Raw genomic sequence first — 23,858 nt, forward strand, 5'->3', positions numbered from 1 at the left:
TGGACCTTGAATCAGTCTAAAAAAATATACATATCTTTTGAGAAATTTCATTTTGCAAAACAAAAAGAAGAAGAAAATCCATTTCATGATCCTTGCATAATCTGGATCAAATATTTTTCTCAGCTCATTCTGTTCTCCTGCTCAAATAGACCTATGTCTCAATATATTTACGCCAAATTATTGTATCAATTTGATATATGTGTGTGTATATTGTCCACAAGGAACAGTGTTTAGATGATTGTATTGTATCTCAACAGGATAAAGATAAAGAAAAAGAGAAGAGTAAACAGATTCCAGCTGGTGTTGAAAGACCAACATATCAGAGTGATCCTAGAAATAAAGTAGAAGGTTTCTTCAGTCAATATGTACCCAAACATGGTGTTCAATATTATAGAGATTTAGCTGGCAATATTAAGCAGGTAACAAATTATTATTTGTCTGTGGTATAACTAGTATACCAACATAAACTTTTTAATATAGGAATCTCTGTTTTTATCATAAGAAACCTTTGAAGGTAAATGAGTATAATTTGATTGCTAATTAAAAACTTGTTAATAAGATAAAGACTAATTTGATTTTTTATTCTAAACAAATTGATATTTCAGGGTCCAATTGGTTATAGTCCAGCTTGTAATTGTGGTCCAACCATCAAGAAAATAGAAAATGACATCCAGAAGACCACTGGCAATATATATGAACATATTGATGCATCGCATCACATATTAAGTCAGCGTATAGACCATTTAGATCACCGTACATCACAACAAGTTCATGCTATAGATCAGTTAACAAGAGAGAGACTAGAACAAGAGAGACGGGCTTGTGAAAATAGAATAACAGAAAGGATTGAGGAGGAATGGAGTGGAAACAAAAATGTTCTCTCTCAATATAATCAACAAATACAAACATGGTTAGACGATAAAATGGCAGGTTATGGACACTGTTTAGATCATCATCATGATGATTCAGCACTACCTTCACGAAATATACTCTTTGATTTTCATAATACTGCAAATGGACGTCTGTTTAAATCACGATCGGATGAAACATTATCAGATTGTAGTGGAAAAAATCGTAAACGTGATTTCTATGAGAGTCGTCAAGCAGCCATGCGTCAAATTAGAGGCTGGAGTGTTCCGTCACGTGGTGATGGTGCTCAGAAAGAGAAAAACAACAACCATGTTATTCAGGCTCAAATTCATCAACCCAATAAAAACCATATGGATAGGAAGGCAGATGGTGCTTCACCTAAATATGAGGAAAATCACAATACACTTTTTCGTGATTTTAATCATCCAGGGGGTGTTCGACGTGAAGGTGCTATTCCAAAACAAAATCCTAATCACAAACAATGGCAACGTCCTGTGGACAGTAGTGATAGGCCCAATACAGTCAGACCACGTCAATCTAGTCCATTTGACTCACACTTATACAGAAGTATTTCTAGAAATCAATCAGAAGGCCAACATAGGCATTCAAATTTAGGAGAAGGGGGGGTCCCAAATCAAAATAGTATTACTACCGGTGCTCGGGATTCCTCCCTAGGTCCTGTAACAAGTGGCACCGGTATTTATAATTCATCCACATGTGTGTCCAAATATTATGATCAAAATAGAAACTATCAAACTAGTGCTTATAGTTCACGACCTTTAACCCCTAACTACAGACTGGCAAAATCTTCTGATCTGTTACATGGAGATGAAGTGGATGATGTATATTCTTCAGGAATTCAACATAGTAAATCAATGGAACGAACAATGGATAATCCAGATAGTTCTAATCTTAAATCTCCTAAAGGAAAGAGTGTGACATTTCTAGATAGAGTTGCCAATAATAAAACACCAACTCCATTAGACAATGATTATAGATTAGGAAATACAACCAATTCTGGACAATATCGGAAATTGGAAACATTCAAACCAGATATTCCTTATGCTAGTGTTAGTGATGTTCGGAGACAAATGAGCAGTGTTGATTTAGGAAATAAGATTGATTCAAGACCGATTCTGCCAAAACCAGAAATCAAACCTTTAATTTCTGAAAGTCGCAGACCAGTGGAAAACCAAAGGCCAACAGAAATTTATAGACCTTATGAAAATCATCGACCAGTGGAAAATCACAGATCACAAGAAAACGTGAATCATTTCAATCAAAAATCAGACTCACAAAGACAAGCATTATATAGTAGTGTAAAACCATTGGCTAATCCCCCACCATACAGATCCGAGCCATACGCCAAATCACCTAACATCACTTCATCAGACTATAATAAAGCATCTAATAATAGGGAAGTGATGTTAAATGGAATGAAATCTCCTGTCCATACACCGACTAGTTTTATACCATTTGATCATAGTTCACCTGGTCAGATCGTATATAATCCTAGCTATACTAATAAAGAAGACTCTACTTGTAGTAGTAATCCTGATTCAGGCTATAGTAGTAAAGGTTTAGGACAAGGTAACCAATCGGTCAGTTGTACGCCATCATCGTCATTTAGTGCTGACCGTAGTTTATCCATAGGTACACCTAGTAATAGTAACTCTCCCTGTCTCCCTACTAATCCTATAGACTTTCCTAAACTCAACGGTACTCAAACGGTCAGTTCCAATCAACAAAATACTGCCTGGTACCAGAGACGTTTATTAGAGGCAGCTGAAAAAATGCGTAAAACAAACCAATACAACGATAGTGAAATGACTGAAGAAATGAGCTATAATAAATTATATGTGTCACTAAATTATGATCCTGTACATGGCAGTGATGTGTGAAGTTATGTGTTTTTATTGTTAAGTTTTGTTATAATTGTGTTACTAAGTTATAATAATGTGTGTTTAGTGTTTGTGTCATTACAGTTGTAATGTAAAATGTCTGATTATGTTAATAATGACTAGTCAGTGACTATTTTTAATCAAAATTTGTTTTGATTAGTATAATAGTACTATGAAAGTTACATTCCAAACATATCAAGAGCCCTTTAAAGAAATATTTTGTTAACCCATTATAAGTTTGCTTCATGGCCATATTATTATAGTTAATGAATCATAAGAATATTTTCGTGCTTTTCTCTGATTGGATAAGCAAAGATAAACATATATTTCACGAAAAAGCAAATAGCTTTTATCATTATTACATGCTTTTATCATGGTTATTTTATGCTCTTTACTTATCTTCTACTGTTTTCGAGTTTTCGCTTTTCGAAGTAGGTTTGACAGGATAGAGTGGTTTTATCAAATTATCATGCAAAAATATATGTTTATTTTATAAATATCAAATCAATTTTAATATGACAGGAATTTCATTGATATTGAAAATAAGTCAAACATTTTAGCTTAATATTCTCAAAGATTAAAGGGATTCGAAAGAGTTTTCTTTCAGAAAAAATTGTCAAAATGAATATACAAAACCACATATTATATGCTATAGTGATTTTCGATCTAAGTTTGCCTTGAAAAGAAAATCAGAGTAATCACCTGTTCCTGTTTCAATATATTTTCCTGTCCTATTGAACAGATCACAACTTTCCTTATGATATTTTCCTAATTTTATACTATAACATGTAATTCCATGTTATTTTATTTGTATATCAAATGTACATTTTATTTGTTAATATACTTTACATGATTTGTACAGTAAACAATCAAAATAATATACAAACAATTTACTTTTGTCTTTATTGTGTATTTAATGGAGTTATATAGCCCTGCATTTCATTTCATTTTATTGTGTATTTAACACATACAGAAAGGTTCAAAACCTTGAACAGGCTTTTAAAGCACATTCTTGTCTTACAGAACAAGATGGATAGAGAATAACAACAATTAAGAACAGCAGTTATAAGTTTCGAATGCATCTGAGTAGGGCTCAGAACTCATGCCCATTTTCAATATTCACAATCATAAGCAACTTGTAATCACTAGGTCTATTTGTCACTTTATGTTCTTAGAGCATATTAAACTGTAGAATTTCAAACAAACATTTTGAAGATGGATCAGTAATGTTCTTTATCAAATCATGGGGAATAAATTTGGTTAATTAAATGAGTTGATTGTGTTCTATCAAAATCGAAATCACCATTAGATGTTCCACTACAAAATAACTATGGATAAGAACTTGAATTTTATAAATATATTTATTTACATCTTTACACATACATTGTTCTTTATGTCAAATGCATAATCATTTTTCAAATACATGTATATTGATATCGGAAAAAAAAGTTTCACTCGATGCACAAAATTCATATGAGGGAACATTTTTGAAAACAATTTGATTTGGGGTACAATCTCAAGTGTGTTGATGACCTCTAAACTAATCGGACTCAAAACCATACCCGTATGTACATAATTATATCTTTCCTTTACTACAATGAGATTCACCAGGATTAAAGTTTAATGTATAACTGAATAATAGCACTATCATATCACATTATTTTCACAGTTTTTCTATTAAAATAGCAGAAGCTCCTCCTCCACCATTACAGATACCTGCCATTCCTTTCTCTCCTGGTTTTAGGTTTAATGCCATATGTCCGGTTATTCTGGCACCAGACATTCTGAAATTGTCAAAGAAATAAATGAATCAGGAAACTACAATGTTATGTAACATAATTTTCATCTATGAATAAATATCTTACACGTACCTATGTTAAAAACATAATAATTGCATTATCTCATATCTCCTGACAATGTCAATTTTGAAGGGCTGAAGTGGAAAAAAGTGACGAGACAATAAAAGAGTCCGATTTTGTTCCACCTCCCTAATTTGACGAATCTTTCTCAACCTATTCCAGTAGAATTTCTAACATTATAAGATGTTAATATATTTACCCTATAGGATGACCAATACTAACAGCTCCACCATGTATATTAACTTTATTACTATCAATATCTAGGATTTTAATATTAGCTAGAGATACTACACTAAATGCTTCATTAATCTCCCACATCGCTATATCTTCTTTCTTTACACCAGTTGATTTCAATACCTAGTGAAAACATTGTAAAATTAGGGTTATGAATTGAGACAAATTCATTAGACCTTCTACAGACACAGTATTAACTTTGTAACCCATGTCCATCAATACTTCAAATGTTTGCATTCAGAGCAGGAATATAATAGAACAGTGAGTAGAGCATTTACAACTTCACATGTCAATTGGTTACAACGAAAAAACAAACAGAGGTTGGTTCTGATCCTGGTTCAGTCTGGTAATATCATCTTTCCTCATTATTCCAGTTGAGCTGTAACAATGAGTATGGATAGTCTGGGAAAGATCACTGTCAAGAGATTTGGTCAAGATCAGATCCTCGGGAACCTAAGTTAGGTGGGAGTTTCTTGCTCTCTTCCTTTCTGCAATTGGGTGAAATTAATGTATAATAGTCTCTTTTGCATATTATGACAACATCAAATCATACCAGGTCAGCTGTCTAAATGGAACACTACAATTCTTAAATTGGGTGGAAAGTTGGAATATACAACATACATGTACAAACCTTTGGAATAGCTTCAGTAGGAGCTATAGGAAAGTCTATAGGAGCTACCGCAGCATCAGCAAATCCTACAATAAATCATTTTATCAAATAATTTTAACTTTATTAAAGTGACAGTGTTAATTACAAAGACAAACAATATAATTTGAATCATTGTTAATAAGGATCTGTCAGAAGCGTATAGCCAGAAACATTACAATTTAAAGTATGTAACCTTTTATTTTTTTCACCAAAAGGACACTGTTGTTCTTTCTTATCCAAAAAATTGTAAAACTAATTTTTGTGTGATACCTGCCCTAGACAAATTTGTAAACGGTAAATTTAAGGTATACAATTTTAGACAATGTGACCGCAGACACTTTTGCGATAAGATTTAAGACATCTGATTGGACAATTATCCTGCATTTGACCTTTCAGTTAAAAAACTGGCTTTATATCTTTCTGGATTTTAATAACAAAATATTGCACCCACCTAATATTCTAGCCAGTGGTTTAACCTTTAATCTTTCAGCAGCACTAGCAGACATTAATATCATAGCAGCTGCACCATCATTCAAAGTACTAGCATTAGCAGCTGTTACTGTTCCTATTAGCAATATACCAAAAGTAATAGGTAGTAATCATATTATAGGATTCATAATATGATAAAAATTCCAATTTCAAAGATACAAAGGGAATTGAAAATTTACACATAAAACTTATATTGTACATTTCAGCTCCTGAGTGGCCAGGTAGTGTCCAATGAGGTGAATTTTGTCAGCAAAGTGGTGTTTCAATGCTCTTTATTGCTTTATGATTGTCAAAATATTTTAAACAATTTATCTATAATATGTCTATGAATACATATCTTCAAAGAAATGCTAATAAAAAAGCATCTTTTGTAACTTAAAACCATACATACCTCCTTCTTTTTGAAACACTGGACGCAACGATTTAAATTTTTCAAAATTAACTTTTTTGTATTCTTCATCTTCTGTTATTTTGACGGGATCACCTTCAAAATAATCATACATTAAAAACATACTGTGTTCTTGAAGGATTCTGTCTACCAACAAGTCTGTTGTTGCCAGCATTGAGCTATTTAAAGAGAGAAATTACTAGATATTCTGCCATTAGTCTCCTACCTTTTTTCTTAGGAATTTCAACTGGTACAATTTCTGGTGTAAATATGCCTTGTTTTGCTGCCTGTTGGCTTAGTGTATAACTTTTAATAGCATATTCATCCTGTTGTTCTCTTGTTATGTCACACATTTTAGCTGTTTTTTCTGCACAATTACCCTATAATTTGAGACAAAAAACCCATTAAGCTCTCATTAGGTCACTGAACACTCCACAAATAAAACACATTGAGATACAATTTATCTCCCATGTGTTGAAGAGTTGAATATATAGCCAATTAAATGCTTTGTTTAAACAGAACAATTGAAGAAATGCTTCATTTGAAACTTCCATCATGCAAGAAAAGTGTCTTATGAAGTCAAGGTAATGGATTGAGTTTGAAATAGCTTGACATTGTGAAGATATTCCAATTTATGTATGTGAGTTTGTGCAGCCTATTGATAGACACTGAGACCTGAAACCTAAAGACTCACCATATGTATATGATTATAAGCATCCGTTAATCCATCATGTACTATACTGTCCTAAAATAATAAAGAAAGACTTAATAATACTATATCAACTAAAATATTAAACATAAGCTTCCAGCAAGTCTTGCAAGCGAATACGCCCACCAGCAGCTTGATAAAGAACTAAATGTGAACTGTAAAACAAACTCTATATAGTTTGATGCAATATCACATTTAGCTTTCATATCTCTCTATTGAAACTACCTGGTTCTACATTAGGAGGCAGACAGCAACTTTAGCATTGTTAAATTTAAGATAAATTTTACTTGGTTTATTGTGTTGATCCTTTTCAATAAATGTCACAGTAAAATTATCGGATCATCACCAAATTCTATAGTGCACATCTGCATAATGATATTGACACGCATATAAAAGATCAAAAGAGTCAATAGAGAATTGTAGTGAGGACGAGCCAAAAAAGTGAAAAAAAAAACCAAACACGATATCAGAGTTTTATGCGATATCTCTCAAGAAAATCATATGACCGACCGACCGACTGGGACAACCACAATATATGCCCATACTTACTTGTGGGTGTATAAAAATAGAAAAAACTCGATTCACTTAAATCTAACACATACTTAAACCCATTTTTACAACTACCTTTTAACCATTTATTAGAGACCACTTTTACGTAAATACAAATTTCAAATAAGTTTATTTTCCTATACTAGATATACTTACAAAAAGTTTGACACCACCATAGGCTGTATTCCCTCTTTTCATATAATAGGGTGCATTAGACATACTTTCCATTCCTCCTGCTACCATGATGTCCTTAAATATAATTCATACTTTAGATAAGAAGGCTCAAATTTGATGGTATGCTGTGAACTCTATTACTGATAAACTAAGCTATAGAATTCCCATTGCCAAAACTAAATTGGTCAAACAGATGGTGAACATTTCCGTTTGCTTTACAATATTGAAGAAAGATTAACTACCTGATGACCACACATGATATTTTGTGCTGCCAACATGACAGCTTTCATACCAGACGCACAGACTTTATTGATTGTTGTTGTTGGTGTTGATTCAGCTAAACCTATTCAAAAAATTTGAATCTTCTAAGGCTATTTAAAACACTAAATTCAGAAATGAAGTGAAATGGAGCTTTACCTTCTACTTTTCTCCTTGAGATTGGACTATATATTGGCAGTGTGCAATGAAGGAAATATTGCTAGGACAGCAACAATACTCTGCAATTTTAAGATACAGTCATGGACCCCTACAGAAACATACTAACATTGAGTTAGGAATTGAATATCTACCTGCCCCTAATGTAGCTTGTCTGCATGGAGCCTGCCCCTCACAAGCTTGTACAACATTACCCATATAAACTTCTTTAACTTCATCTTTGTTGATACCTGTACAAAACATTATGTTATTTTTCATGTCCTATGTAACAATATTTGATAGACAATAAGAATAATTATACCAACAAAATAATGCCAGTGTAGATTCTCCAATAAGAATGCTGAGATGATGAAAGCAGTGATAGATTGGCATCACTGCACTAAAATATTTTCTACAAGTAGTTTAGCTCAATAAATTCTGACCTCTAATAAATAAATTGTATTCTAAATTCTAATAACTGAAGGCCTATATACCTGCTCTTGAAACTGCCTCTTTGATAGCTATAGAACCTAATCTTGTAGCTGGTACTTCTGCTAAGCTGCTTAAAAACGAACCAATTGGAGTTCGGGCAAAGCTTACTATCACAACATCCTAAAAAGTAGAAATAAACTAAAATATCGAAGATGACTTACGAAAATAGAGCAATGGATGAAGAAATATTTCCAAACTGATAGTGATATTCTTAGTAGAACTAGACATATATTTGCTAAAAATTATAAGTTAGAAATAATTTTCTACCTGCAACCTTGAGTGATGTGACATCTCCCTCACAAATCTAAGACTTGAAGTAGAATTTGTCTGCAATGCAATATCAAATCAAGTTCATAAATAGTATACATCAATAGGTGTATAGGCTACTTGCTTTGGTTGATAACTACCAGCTATCATTAACATAGTCCTACACGTAATAGTCATTAAACCTTCTTTTTTTCATCTTATCTTGTGTAGAAGAGAAGGAATCTGCACATTATTTAGACATAGCGTAGCATCTGATTAGAGGCCCCAAATGAGATGAAGCCTAGGCAGCACCATGTTAGTTTCCTCATTGGATGTTGTATCTGACATTTATTGGCACTGGATATTGCATGGTGCATTATTACATTTACATAGTTTATTTAGTGTTAGGCCTATGTGAAAACAGTACAAAAGGAGAGACTAAAACTAAAGTAAAACTAAAAGTAAGACCAGAGGCCTACCCCATACCTACCTTTAATGCTTTTAAACAGTGCAAGCTCATATTTAGTGGTTAAATGGCCACTATAAACAATATTTCTGACTTAAACTAATAGTGTATGTCTTGGTGCCAAGCTAAAATAAACCATAGAGATAAGTTTTAAAGCTAACAGATGTATTTATCTCTGATGCTGTATGTATCCATTGAAGGTCACTACAACAAGGCTACTGGATAGCCATTGGTCCAGAATCCCAAAGCAACCGGAAGTAATCGATCTGCCATGCAAACATTGCAGACGACACTTACTACAGTGGTGTAACCTATTTTCGTGGATATAAGGATTCAACACCGAATTTCGTCAAAATTAAAAAAACAAAAAAAAATTTTTATGTCTTAGATGTTTCCTCAGATATTCTACAAAATAATTAAAATTGGTTTATTTCGATTTTTTTTTATGAATCCTTCACTTTGACCCATATTTCATGAGCAACCAACTCGGCAACGGCGTCAGAATGCGTCACCTATTTAGAATAGGAATATTAAGAATATGGACCACTTTGTGTTCCATAGAAATTTTCTGCTGACACGGAATCCGCTAGTTGATCACGTGACTTCATTCCTTGGACTACAATATAGCAGACGACACTTGGATTTCCGATTACCGCTTGGGATTATAAGGAAATTCGGCCGATAAAAAATGGTGACGTTTGGTAATAACTGAAATCCGCCATTGTATTTGTCAAAGTATAAATTAATACATTTTACCTTGCTTGAAACTTCTAGATTTATTCCACTAGCTGATATTGTACAGAAAATCCATGTTTAACAAAACAAGCAAATGCGGAGGTCACGCGAGGTCGCACATGTAAATTATTAATCCTTTCCGGAAATCCACGAATAATAGGTTTCCACGAAATTAGATTACTTGACTGTACCTATCCGGATAATGAAGTTTTACCTGCTATTTATTAGATCAAAATGGCATTCATTTTCGCGGCTTGATCATGTAATTTTAACGCTCTCTGACTTGTCTACAAAAATCAAATTTTTGACTCATTTTCGTATTAAGTAATATCAACTGTTAATTCTGTAACTTTTTTAAAATTTTTGTTATTAGTTACCTCCCTTGAACTATACAAATTGATCTCTCGAGTATTTTTTGTTTTTACTAATTTTTGTGTATATTGAGCATTCACACATTATTTTCCTGGTCTTTCAATTAAATTAAGATATTTACACTTTCCAGGCTAGGCTATGATAGCCTAATGATGACTAATTCACCAAAGGTCAAAGTAAAGAATACTGTCAAGTAACCTAATTTCGTGCTAACATATTTTTCATGCAACTTCGGTAATGAATAATAATTTACATGTGTAATAAACATGGGTTATTTCCACAATTTCAGCTAGTAGAATGAATCCAGTAGTTTCAAGCAAGGTAAAATGTATTAATGTATATTTCGAAAGAACAACACCAGTCTTAACAGTTAGGCCTACCACCACTAAAACCATAATATATTAGGCCCTATTCCTAGTCTAGAAATACCAAGGATTTCATAACAAAAAATCCTTTTTTCCTTTTAAAGCTATGACAAGATGGCCCGAAGTCAAGTTGAACAATGTATTGAATTGATCAATGAACAAGCTGTTGTGAGAAGATTTATCATAACCTTCTTTTGGACCTAATATTAAACCACAGCTAGCAGAATATGATTGAAGAAATTTAACGCATTTTCAACCATCATATTTTCAAAATGTCATGACTGTAGATTAAGTAAGTTTAGGGGGCAAGCCTTAAAGTAAATTCATTTAAATTCACAAGGGCGGGACTTAAGTTCTTGATAACATGAGGTACATCAGTAAGGAAGAATACAAATGAACTGAATGAGTAATCTTTTTGTCCACCTGGCTGTATTTAGAACACATCAATCAAAATTTTCTCCAAAAAGCCTGATTTTAAGAGCCCATATCACGATTTAGACATTACATGTAATCTTATAGATATAATTCTCTCTCAAGAATTTCTCAAATAAAAGCAGCTGATCAGAAATGAATTGCCATTGCAGTTTGTGTTTATCTATAGTAAACACAAAATAACTTGACGTCGGGCCATCGCGACGGGTCAACGGGTCTTGTTGAACTACCTCAAAGAACTTGAATAGCCTATTTGTGCCGTTTACCCCAAAGGTCCTCTATTGTTGTAATTCTCCAGCATCATAGTCTTTACCTGGGAAATAGACATCATATCGAAGTTGAACTATATATATTTTTTACTTGCATGGAAGAGTCTTTCAGCTGCATCTTAAAACACCATCTAATATTTCCACTCATAAATTCAACAACCTTCATTCTTCATCACCTTTCCTCTTATGGATGATGTGGGTTGGCCCTGTAACTGGTAGCCTACCTCATTGCTCAGGAGACAAATCTCAAGGGCAAGTTCCTTTATAAAAGTACAGTCAAGTAACCTAATTTCGTGCTAACCTATTTTTCGTGCATTTCCGGAAATGATTAATAATTTACATGTGCGACCTCGTGTGACCTCCGCATTTGCTTGTTTTGATAAACATGGGTTTTCTGTACAATGTCAGCTAGTAGTTTCAAGCAAGGGAAAATGTATTAATGTATACTTTGACAAATACAAAATGGCTGATTTCAGTTATTACCAAACGTCACCATTTTTTATCGGCCGAATTTCCTTATAATCCCAAGCGGTAATCGGAATTCCAAGTGTCGTCTGCTAGAATGTAGTCTAACGAATGAAGAATGATCAACTAGCAGATTCTGTGTCACCAGAAAATTTCTATGGAACACAAAGTGGGCCATATTCATATGTTGTTTCAGTGACTTTCAGCAATAAATCACGCTACATTTTTCTAAAATCGTTCTTTGAAGGAATTGTCATGAGTTATAATGAATTGATATTAAAGATAAATACTAAGAGAAGCTAATTATACCACTGGGTATCCATACAACGTATTTTTCTCGACTTATAGATCAAACATACACGAAAATAGGTGACGCATTTTGCCGCCGTTGCCGAGTCGGTTGCTCATGAAATATGGGTCAAAGTGAAGGATTCATAAAGAAAATCGAAACAAACCAAATTTAATTATTTTGTAGAACATCTGAGGAAAATCTTTTTTTTTTAAACTTTGACGAAATTCGGTGTTGAATCCTTATATGCACGAAAATAGGTTACACCACTGTATGTTACGCCCAAAGTTTTATCATTCAGCTGACTCATTTCTAAGCCAATATAGTCGGTTTCGGTTTCACCTGTCGTTTCTTGTCATCAAGCAGGACATTGAGATGTAGACAGTCTTTTCGCCCATTGCATTCTTTTGTCTAAAGTGCTAAATTCAAAAAATTTCTTTCAAAATAAATTTTCATTAACTTGGTTGTCGGTTTGTCGTGTTTAAAAGTCACAGGAAGGTTGCTAGTAGGTTGAGGGCTGTGAGGTTGTAAAAAAAATAAGTTGCCTGTAGCCCTTTTACCTCTCCTTATATATTGGTAAAAAAAACCTTAGTAGGTAACCTTGGTGGGTAAGTGTCCGGTGGGCGAGTTGGCACTTTTAAAATGAATATTTTATTTGGTTTCGCATGGGAACTATAATGTGAGAAATTATGATTAGAATTTGAAATAGTTCCCGTTTTGTGTGTAGTTTTGTACAAAAATGGCAAGTGTGGTTCCAAGTAATTTATGCTTACGCCCTTGCAATTTCATATTTTAACAAAGTCCTTTTTACTCCACAGGAAAGAAATGCCCCAAGGACTAGTATGTAGCAGAAGATATGTCTACAAATATTCTCTGTAGGTTTCTCAGCGTGCCCTTCCTCCATTTCTCTCCGTCTTTGCTCATGAATTGAGTTGGGCTTGCACTTTGTGCCATGGTCATCTAAGTTGGCTCATTAAAACGCTGTTCATCACCTGGTATATAGTTCACAAAGTCAGATCCGCTTCTACGATCATCATCCGACATAACTATCCCAGTCGCATCAACATTATTATCCACTGATCTGGGCCAACAAAATAACATTACCATGAAGAAATAAATCGAAAACATTCCTAGCACCTGTCATGCTTCACAAGAAAGATGGCTAAATCTAACCCTGAAGCTTGGCATATTTTCTAAGGGACCGAGTCTGTCAGGCCAAAGTGCAACTTCATTCAATATATTGTCAATAAACTGGCCAATACGATGGCATGAGATGAGTTTACTACTTTGAAGCTTATTAAGGAATAGTAGTTTCACCACATCGACTTGCTGATAAATACTCTAGGTACTGGACCCAGACCTGTCGAACGCAGCCTTAAATTTATCTCGATAACACAGACCATAAGCAAACCTATACATGTCATATTTCGTTCTATTAATATGTAAATGCATGTATTATGTGACTAAAATAAACTTTGACAGCTCAGATATATTGTATAAGAATAAACACGTTTTCACATTTTACAGACTATATTATTATTTATGGTAAAATTGGCCTTCAAAGATCATTTCAGATCTATCCTCTGGTTATGGTTGTCATTGAGAAGTTTTAACCATAAAGCAATGGTAGCATCTGTTGGTTTGATAGGACTGATATTTGTACCATTATTCTGAAACTTTTACCACAACAAGGTCTACTGTAACTTTAGGCCTATGAATATCTATCAGTTGGGTGGGCCAAGATCAAGTTTGTACATGCATGTGAGTCATCATTGTCATTGACCTTATAATAGGTAGGCCTTAGGGTGCATCATCTGCCCCTTTATGTCACAAATGTCTTGTCCCTAGTCTTCAAGTGTTCCAATGCCTAATTAATAATAAATCTTAAAACCGTTTGGAATTCTGTTGATGCCTTTGTGGTCCACCTCAAGGTTCAAATTTACATATATTTCACTATTTTAGGTGTTTTTCCACACATGATAAACAAAGTGTTGTATTGTGATATGTAATTAATTTTTGGCTGTCAACCTATGAAAGGGTCTGATCAACTTACAAATTTGATTGAATGAAGATACACAGGTTGGGTAAAAGTCACAGCAGTAGTACCAGGGTTAAAAATATCATAATATGGACATAAGGGTGCCTATAATCACATGCTGTTATAATGCTGGACAGATTTTTCTGTCTATGTATTGACAAATTTGCAAATATAAGGTTCAAATTCTCCAGACATGTCCCTCTTTCAACAGTTTTGCAGTTTATCTTGCACACTGCTACTGCCTTTCGGAATCTTTCCAGACTCGACCCTTGCATATACAGTGATTAACATACGAATTAAAGACCTCACAGCGAGTGTACTCAGAAACGCCCAGTCCAGCCTAGACTAAAGTCTGTATAGGAAGTCAATTGGTATTACAGCCAATGAAAAAAACGGGGAAATGAAATAAGACAGCAAATCAAATTTTTGATGGCTGAACATAATCTAGTGTTTATTTTAACTACTTGCTAATCGATCTGTCATTAATAAACATAACCAGGTGATAACATTAATGGTGTTGATATGTTGTACTATGCGTGAAGTGTAAAAACTGGTTGTTTTGAGGGAATATACGAACTTTCTAATACTGCTCTATTCCCAGTGGTGGATGACCTGTAGTTCTGCAGTCTATGCCCTATGCCTATGGCATGATCTTTAGCTGCATGGCTTATTATAGGCACCTAATAACAGGTCGAGTAGGCACTATTGGGCCCAGAACCAGATGTGATGCAAGCTTGCATATTTCAGTTAAAACAGCTTGATCCATCTTTCGTTAAGTATTGTGATTACTGGTCTTAGTATGTTGCCTACCAGGTATCACTGAGCAACATCCAGGCTCTGAATGTTATTAATGACTGCGCTGAGTGAGAAGTCAAACTTTCTGCAAGAAATGTACACTACTTGAACGTCCAAGTCGTGGAACAGGATAGAAAGATAGAAAGTTATTCAATCCATTAAAAGACAGTGACTAAATTATGTGTGTACCTTATTCTCCTCTTGTTCATTTGATGATTCTTATTTGAAAGTTTGTTTTTAAAATGAGTTGTCCAGAAAAGAGAATATGTACACACTATTCTGTATTTTGTCATGATACACCACAATTTTAGATGCCAGGTGGACCCCATAAATATTCTCCAATTTTTATAAAACTTTGCATGATTATCTTTTTGGACATTGGAACAAACTTATAATAGGGACAGATAGATTTGAAATATTTAAATAAAAATGGGGCAGATGATGCACCCTCTATACCTTTTTAATTATTGACAGTTTCACACAGGTAACAGGTCCCAAAACTCTATATTACCTGATCTTTTTATATTCAAGGTTAGGTTTAAAATATCTGTTTCTTCTCTGATATGCAAGTAAACGTTTCCTATGAAAATTGTCTAAGATAGTCTTTGTATTATACTTGGATTCATAAGTTAGAATGAAATGTTCAAAATTTATGTCATGCCATCTGAAATCGGTTGGCTTCAACCTCGGGCAGCCCCCAGAGCCTCAGCCTCAAGGGTCTTCGGACCTCGACTCAGAAAGACTCTCATTTTGGCCCCACCTCATACATTCCCCTGTATCCTGGTTTTTTTCCATGTTATATAATATTAGCTTACACCTTGATTTCATACTTTTCAGAATATTGTATTGAATACGATAAAACCAAGTGAACAGCCATGCAAGGTGACGATAATGTAGAGTGTGATAAAGACCTGTCTGATGATCATATATATGAAAATCCTGTTATACCGCTATATGAAAATATTGATTTCATAACTAATCAGGAAGTTGTGTACAAATTTAGAGATAGAAATATGAGATTAGTTAAAGAATGGCAAGCTTGCTTTGAAAATGACATAAAATCAGGAAAGGTGCAGGTAGGGAAACTATTGTCAGGGTAGAATGATTGGTGTGATTGCCTAACAGGCCTGAATAAAGTGTGCCAGTATTCTTTTTGACACCCGAAGATTCCCCTGAACTTTCCACATGTGCTTACTTTCTGTCAATATTCAACTGTAAATGTATGATTGGAAGAGGTCATTTATAAAATTTTGTGTGTTTACTAACAATCCAACGACTAAAAGAAACCCAAAATCCTGTCTGACTTCAACATTTCTCTCTCCTTGTGTCTTTAGATCTGATCAGTTAAAAGAATGTGATGTTTGAAAAGTCACGCCAAAATGAATTTTGAAAACGTGAAATATATTTCATTTTACTCAATATTCTAGTCTTCAATATGTAGTGGTCATTTATTGTAAGTAAATTGTATTGTCAAATTATAAGTTCTTTTACTTGTCATTGTATGTAAAATTTTAGGTTTCTCATGGTGATATATTTCATGGAGCACCTTCAGCAGATGCTATTGTAAGTATTTGTATTACAATTAAATAATATGTTGTATATCAAAGACATCAGAAATCAAATGAAAGACAGCGGATATCACATGAGAGACATCTGTTACCCAAATAATTTAAATGTGTTATCTATGTAGAGTTTTTTTTTTAATACAAGTCAATTTGTTCCTTCAGGTAGCATCAGGCAACAGTTTTGGTTTTATGGATGGAGGTGTTAATAAGGCTTATAGCTTGCATTTTGGATGGCAACTGTAAGTTGATCATACTGAATATCTTTAAGCAAAAAATCATTTCTCATTGGTTAGCTACTTACAAAATTAACTCATTTAAATTAAATTTTTTGATAGAACTATTTTTTTAACTAGTGCTACCATTAGAATTTATTGACATTATTTGTCATCTTTATTCTCTACACAATATATTTTTTTCTTTAATTATTTGTTTGATTATTTATGATTGATTTTAGGCAGAAACGTCTACAAAAATTAATTAGAGAACAACATCATGGAGAAATCTTAGTGGTAAGATTTTTTTAAAGAAATATATAAAGTCTCATTCTTTCCTCCACAGGTTCACACAAAGTTGATTTTGAGGCCATAAATGGCTCAGATACACACAAAAAAGCAAGGAAATATTTTACAACCCCAATAATTCCAACTAACTGCAGTATATTCAAAGCAGAAATCTGATTTCAATTTCTTAACAACTTGTATGTCTTCAGAATAATATCATATTAATAATAGATAATATTTATAGGGATCTGCTGTTATTATACCAACATTTGAAGGTGGTGCTGAACAAGAATCTATGAACTGGAACGGTGCTAATGAAAATAAACCTATTAAATATTTAATCTCGGCAACAGTTATGAGAGCACCTCAAGCTGTAGATGATACTGTGAACTCGTATCTTGCCTTCAGAGCTGTTGTTCTTGCAGGTTTGTCTTACTCAAGATATTATAATATTACTCTATACACTTCTTGAAGATCTTAAGATCTTTCTACCAGCTAGTCCTTGGTCTTACCTATTGACATTGATCTATTCCGGATTATCTTTACCCATAGATACATAGGTTGACTGAAATGATAAGGAAGATGAATATCAAATGATTATGTAACACAATAGAGGCTACAGTTTTTATCGGATTTTAATGAAATTTTCTGTCTGCATTTATATGGAAGAGATCTTTGTCAAGTTCGAATTTGACGATTTTTTGATGAATAGTTTTTGAGTTATTGACCTTGACTTAACACAATAGAGTTTACAGTTTTCATCCAATTTAATTAAATGTATTATTATGTATAATGATGAAATCTTGGTCAAGATTGAATTTGAAGAGTTATTCCCCTTGACTTAGTTAAAAGGCTTTAAAATTTATTTGGGAACACTATAGACACTACAGTTTTCATCTGATTTTGATGAAATTTAGTGTGATCATTTATATTGATGGCATCTTGGTCAATTTCTTATTTGATATGAATGGATTTTGAATTATGGCCCTTGACGCTTCAAAGTTTGTGTACACAATAGAGACAAGAGTTTTTATCTGATTGGAATGATACAGTTAAATGGTTTGTGAACGTGATAGAGGGGACAGTTTATGTCAGAATTTTGTGAAATTTTGTGTGTTTGATTAAATCAACAATATCTTTGACAAATTAAATTTTTGGTATAATTTGACAGAGATTGGCGACCACCTTGATATACTGAAAATTTGTCAGGAAACTGAGTGTATCTTGCTAGGCATCCACTTGTTATTTATTTTGTTCTAGTTGGAAATTTTAATAAAACTCTTGATGAGAAGATAAAAAGTGTGCTATGTCCTGGATTAGGAACAGCTGCAGGTAGAATGCCATTTGATAGATGTGCCTTCCAGGTAATCCAATTATTTCAATATTCATAATATATATATATTAACTCTTACCATCTTGAAAGTGTCTAAATCAGGTTACATTTTTAGTAATCTTAACCCTATATCTAGTAGTGGCACTGACAAGAAAAGGGTCAATAAACCACAACTCCTTTTACTTATTCTCAGGAGCAGAAAAAGTAAATGGTTAGACAGGCCATACTTGCCGTTTACAAGTCACATCTACTCTACTATAATATTACTCATAACACAAATTATACAATATTTCTATATGCATATGTTGTAGATGAAAGAAGCCTATCATACTTTTGTATTGGGAAAAAATCAAGAACGTATTTACCCTACAAAATTAGAAACAATATTGTTTGATGTGAATAAAATGCAAAAGGTGATTATCTTATTTATCAGTATGTTTCAGAAGAGACAAACAAGTAATTATTATCATCAAAACCCCCCAAAATGTGTACGAGTAATTGACAATTTTGAAGCCTGTATCTAATGTTTCAGAGGCTATCTGGAGCATATTATGCAAAGCGACAAAGGTAAGTGAATAATTAATAAATAAATTGTACACAATAAAGTCCAGTAAGGATCATCTGTTATCACATTCTATATTGCAGTATAGAAGATCTCATGATAGTGATGAACATGATTATGTCAAGCTTATATAGAATATTAGAATCAAGTCCATCCAGGAAGAAATAAAGAACATAATATGTGCTTCTATTATTAATCCGCTGTTTTATATCTTGAAATAGGATAGATTTACTCATCCAGAATGTATAATAAATGTTTATAAATATGTTTTTATTGTATACATACTTGTTCTTGTAGGTATATCATGTGTAAAGGGTCCCTAGTTATGAATTAATGCTTAATTTTGATATTTCTCAAGATATATTTAGTTATTGTTAAGTTGTTTTTTTACATAGATAATTCTCAGATAGATATTAAATTTACTGGCTCATAAAGAATAATAATGGTTATTAAAATGATGTAATCATATTTATCCAATTGGCAGAGTTCATACAGAAAAACTGTTTTAAGAATTTTAGGCCTAATAGTTAAGTATTAGAAAGCTGTTACTCTCTCGTTTATTGTCCAAGCTATACTAGTGACATTATACTAATGTAATCAAAGCCAAGTCAAGGGCTCTTTTTCAGATGGACTACTTCAGATTTTTTACTTCGTACCATACTCTGAATTTTTGTTAAATTGGAAACTTGCCTTCCCATTTGTAGAGTCATAGAAGTAGGTTTGGTGTCATCTGTTTAATATTCAATGATTGATGTATGTTACATGTATTGTTGCTGTGGGTAACTTTATATTCCATTCATGATCTTGGGATATCGTTGTTCTATGAGAGTAAAATTCTCAACCAATCATATGTTCTGTTGTATAAAAATTTTGTCTAACGCATAATGCTAAGCAGAATTTCAATAGCTTGGCATAATCTATGATGAATTTATATGAAGCTATCAATTTACCTGCACATGATTTAAAATAGAATTTCTTCAGATCATGGATACTAAACTTCTTGGACTAAATTTGAATATATGGTTTGGTGTTTTCTGTGTATTTAAAGAATCTCAACTTGTCCATATTTTGTTATACATCTGCAATAAATGGAATCTTATCTATCTATTTTTAAAAGAATATTTAAGTTTATAGAATAAATCAGGTATTTAGAATCTTTGATACCTGTCTGTGTTCTATGGGGTTCAAAACATGCTATGTTATGTTATTTAATGTATTGAATCACATACAAATTATTTAAATATCCTGAGTCTATTTGTGTTTGTCGTGAATGCTCATTTGTTTTTTTTATACGCCCACATTATAATGTGGACGTATATTGTCATCACCCATGTCAGTTGGTCCGTCTGTCCACAATTGGCTTGTGAACGCGATAGAGACTACAGTTTTCATCTGATTTGAATGAAATTTGGTGTGATCATTTATATTGATGAGATCTTGGACAAGGTTGGTATTCACGATTTTTCGATGAACGGTTTTTGAGTTATTACCCTTGACTTAGCCAAAACGCGTCAAAATTGCCTTGTGAACGTGATAGAGACTACAGTTTTCATCTGATTTGAATGAAATTTAGTGTGATCATTTATATTGATGAGATCTTGGACAAGTTTGATACTCACGAGTAATTGCCCTTGACTAAGTAAAATCGTGTCAAAATTTGCTTGTGGGCACAATGGAAGCCACAATTTTCTATGGATATTGATGAAACTTGGTGTGAGCATTGGTATTGATAAGACTGCGGTCAAATTTGAATTTGACGATTGTTCGATGAATGGTTTTTGAATCATTGCCCTTAAAAAAAATACATCAAATTTGACACGATGGGGGCTACAGTTTTTACAGGGTCTTGATGAAACTTGGTATGCAGGTATATATTGTGTGATAATTCAATGCTTTTGGGTTATTGCTATTGATTTAAAAAGAATTGTGGAAAACCCCAGCATAACTGATCCTAAATTGATGAGATCTTCATATATCTTTAAATATATATATTTGAACTACAAATGCATAATGAAGATCTTCAATGAGAAATTTGGTATTACCGGTATTATGAAGATCTTTAATATATTTTTGGTCAATAAAGATTTAGTTATCATCTATGACAACTGCCAGTGGGCGTATGTTACCTTGCCTGGCAAACTATCTTTTCTATTTTTAATACTAATGCCTTTTGTTAGATGTTATGGATTTTTTGTCATTTTTGCATCTAATGCTAACCTTGGTGCTCGACAATATTGTGAAGTATTGTATTCAATGTAATTGATATACACCAATTCAAGTTTCCAATTTTATAATATACATTTTCTATTAGTTAGTTCATTCCAGAATTTGTCTTCCTATAAACTAGTATTTTATTTTACAAGTATTTTATATTTTTAATATGCTAATTACAATAAACTATAGTGAAGTTTCAAAGTCATTTTTTGCTCATTTGATTGAACTTAAAGGGATTTGGTCTTCTAAATATTTGCTTAACCACTTAATAGAATTCAGTTTTAACTTAAAGGATGATAGTCCAGACATTTAAAATTGTTAAAAACCTTTCCCTAAACCTATTAAGGTTTCATTGACAAACATGATGGAATATTATTTTGGGCTATATGATTACAGGCAGTTTCCCATTAGGAGATTTGTGGGGGTGAGCTGAAATTAGGATAGAAACCCCTTTTCACCTGTACTGTATATTCATTGTGATTGTAGACATCCCAGGGATCACTTCACCTTGCTGTCATGTCAGCAGAATAACAAGACAATTTTCTTGGATGAAAATTTTTATTCATATCATCTCAAGCTTTATCTGGTAAGATTTTATTCATTTGATGTTTTGTTTTTGTTCATTGTCTTTACTGTTTTGAGTATTTTTCTAAAGAATTAATGAAATAAATATAACTTTTTTAGCCAGATGTAAATGGAAATATCAGTTTTAAAAATCAACTGTTATGAGACGAGTTGTGAGGTAAATTTTAACTTATTTTCTTTCAGAGTTCAAATACTTCAATGAAAGTAAAGAACAACATTAAGTTATTATTGTAGTTACAGTTACAATATTGGGTAAGTTATTTTAATGTTATACCTTTATTGTATGGTTCGGGTTTATAGCAATTATTTTGAATGAACTCCAGGTTAAGCATGCTCTGCTCTAAGAAAGGTAATGTAAAATATATATATATATAAAAACCCACCATCACCATGCCTCATCTATGGATAGTTATTTTTGCTCACAAGTATAGAGGTCTATTCGGAAATGAAATGAGCTTCTGGTCCAAATTTAACCAAAATATGAACCTATTTAATTACTGTTGTCAGAAGTTGTATTGAGACAGCATATCAGCTGAGTTGAGATATTATGAAGATGACAAATTACCAGGAGTAACTTCTCTATGTACCATTGATTACTATCATTTAAGAAATGGTGGTGTCGATCTGAACGTTGATGATGTGCACATTATGTGGATATTCATTTTGAAAAATGCCAAAAATTTGTTGTTTAGCCTTTAACATGTTATCTATATTTTAGAAGTAAAACAAAATGAAATGTGTTGTTTTTATTTAACCAAAAGTTGAGTTTCTGTTCACTATAAAGAAATAATAACTCTCCTTTTTAAAGGCCCACCATTCACAAATTTAACTCCCAATGCCTAGTGATGCCAAAATGACAATTCTGTGGCCCCCCTACTAAATCCCACCAAATGATTCTGAGAGGCACCAGTGATTATAAAAATTATGGAATAAACATTGTAAGATGCTGAAAAGGGGTGTTTGACAATCAAATATTTTGAATTGTTAAAGATTTTATTGGAAAACTAAACATAATTTAATATTTTTAAAAAACCAAATAACTATGTATGTAAACCATTAACAAACATGTAAAGCAAACATATACAAAATCTCTTGTAGGTTATATTTCAACAAACAAATCCCATGCAAGGGAATTACTCTAAGGTTAACACAAAATTGATAAAAAAAGGCTATTATTATGCTTAATGAACATGTTTTCATGAGACCTTTGACATTACAATTTCAACACATTAAATTTTACTTTTACGAGTTATGAATCAAAAAAGCAGTATGTGGCAATAAACCAACAGTGCTGGGATTCCAAGGCTGATATTAATCATTTGTTTGGCAAACATAATAACACTGTTGAGAAATAAGGCCATTTGAAACATAATTCTTTGATAAAACAAAAGTCCTTACTATACAGTACTAAACATAAACAATTCTAATTTTTGTCTTCTCATATTCCTGTTATACAATACCTTTTTCCATCCTCTATAATCAAAAAAAAATATTTTGGTAGTCTAGCACAATAATTTATAGCAAATCAGATTAAAGCCGTTAAGTTTTAATATGATTAAATGTGACCAGAAAATTCAGCAATTTTTTTAATAAAACTCAATATTTGGGAATGTTTGGGAAAACTAATAAATATAAAAATTCAAATTAATTAAAATCTTTGGAAATCAAAATATATAATGCATGATCAGAAAGGTAGCAACATGTAACTTTTGCAATAAATTTAAGCAAACAAAAAAAACCGCTAAAAAACATTTAAACAAACCGAATAGTAAATTCGATTTTTAAGCAATGGTTTCACTTTCTAAAAGTAATATTCATTGTCTATAAAACTCAACTAAAACCATGACATTTTACTAATGAATAAGCAAAGCAGCCCACAGAAAATAAATGCAACAAAAT

General features: G+C 32.7%; 2 protein-coding genes across 2 annotated transcripts; one reads left to right on the forward strand and one right to left on the reverse strand.

Moving 5' to 3' along the window:
* Positions 1–4,434: 4,434 nt before the first annotated feature.
* On the reverse strand, positions 4,435–8,848 carry LOTGIDRAFT_105979 (hypothetical protein; the record flags this gene model as incomplete). The annotated part of the gene is made up of 11 exons (XM_009061777.1): positions 4,435–4,555; positions 4,830–4,987; positions 5,496–5,560; positions 5,965–6,078; positions 6,394–6,486; positions 6,617–6,770; positions 7,085–7,135; positions 7,805–7,897; positions 8,065–8,165; positions 8,392–8,487; positions 8,731–8,848. Coding segments are annotated over 11 exons (1,164 nt in total), but the record flags the coding sequence as incomplete, so codon positions are not given.
* A 7,227-nt stretch (positions 8,849–16,075) lies between these two features.
* Positions 16,076–19,773, forward strand: LOTGIDRAFT_228926 (hypothetical protein; the record flags this gene model as incomplete). Its single annotated transcript, XM_009061778.1, has 9 exons — positions 16,076–16,276; positions 16,716–16,763; positions 16,928–17,004; positions 17,220–17,274; positions 17,510–17,690; positions 18,526–18,629; positions 18,910–19,011; positions 19,131–19,165; positions 19,244–19,773. The coding sequence occupies 9 exons, from the start codon at positions 16,076–16,078 to the stop codon at positions 19,326–19,328; spliced, it is 888 nt and encodes a 295-aa protein (XP_009060026.1). The 3' UTR covers positions 19,329–19,773.
* Between the last annotated feature and the right edge of the window lie 4,085 nt (positions 19,774–23,858).

The sequence above is a fragment of the Lottia gigantea genome (assembly GCF_000327385.1).
Source record: "Lottia gigantea unplaced genomic scaffold LOTGIsca_5, whole genome shotgun sequence".
NCBI lineage: Eukaryota > Metazoa > Mollusca > Gastropoda > Lottiidae > Lottia > Lottia gigantea.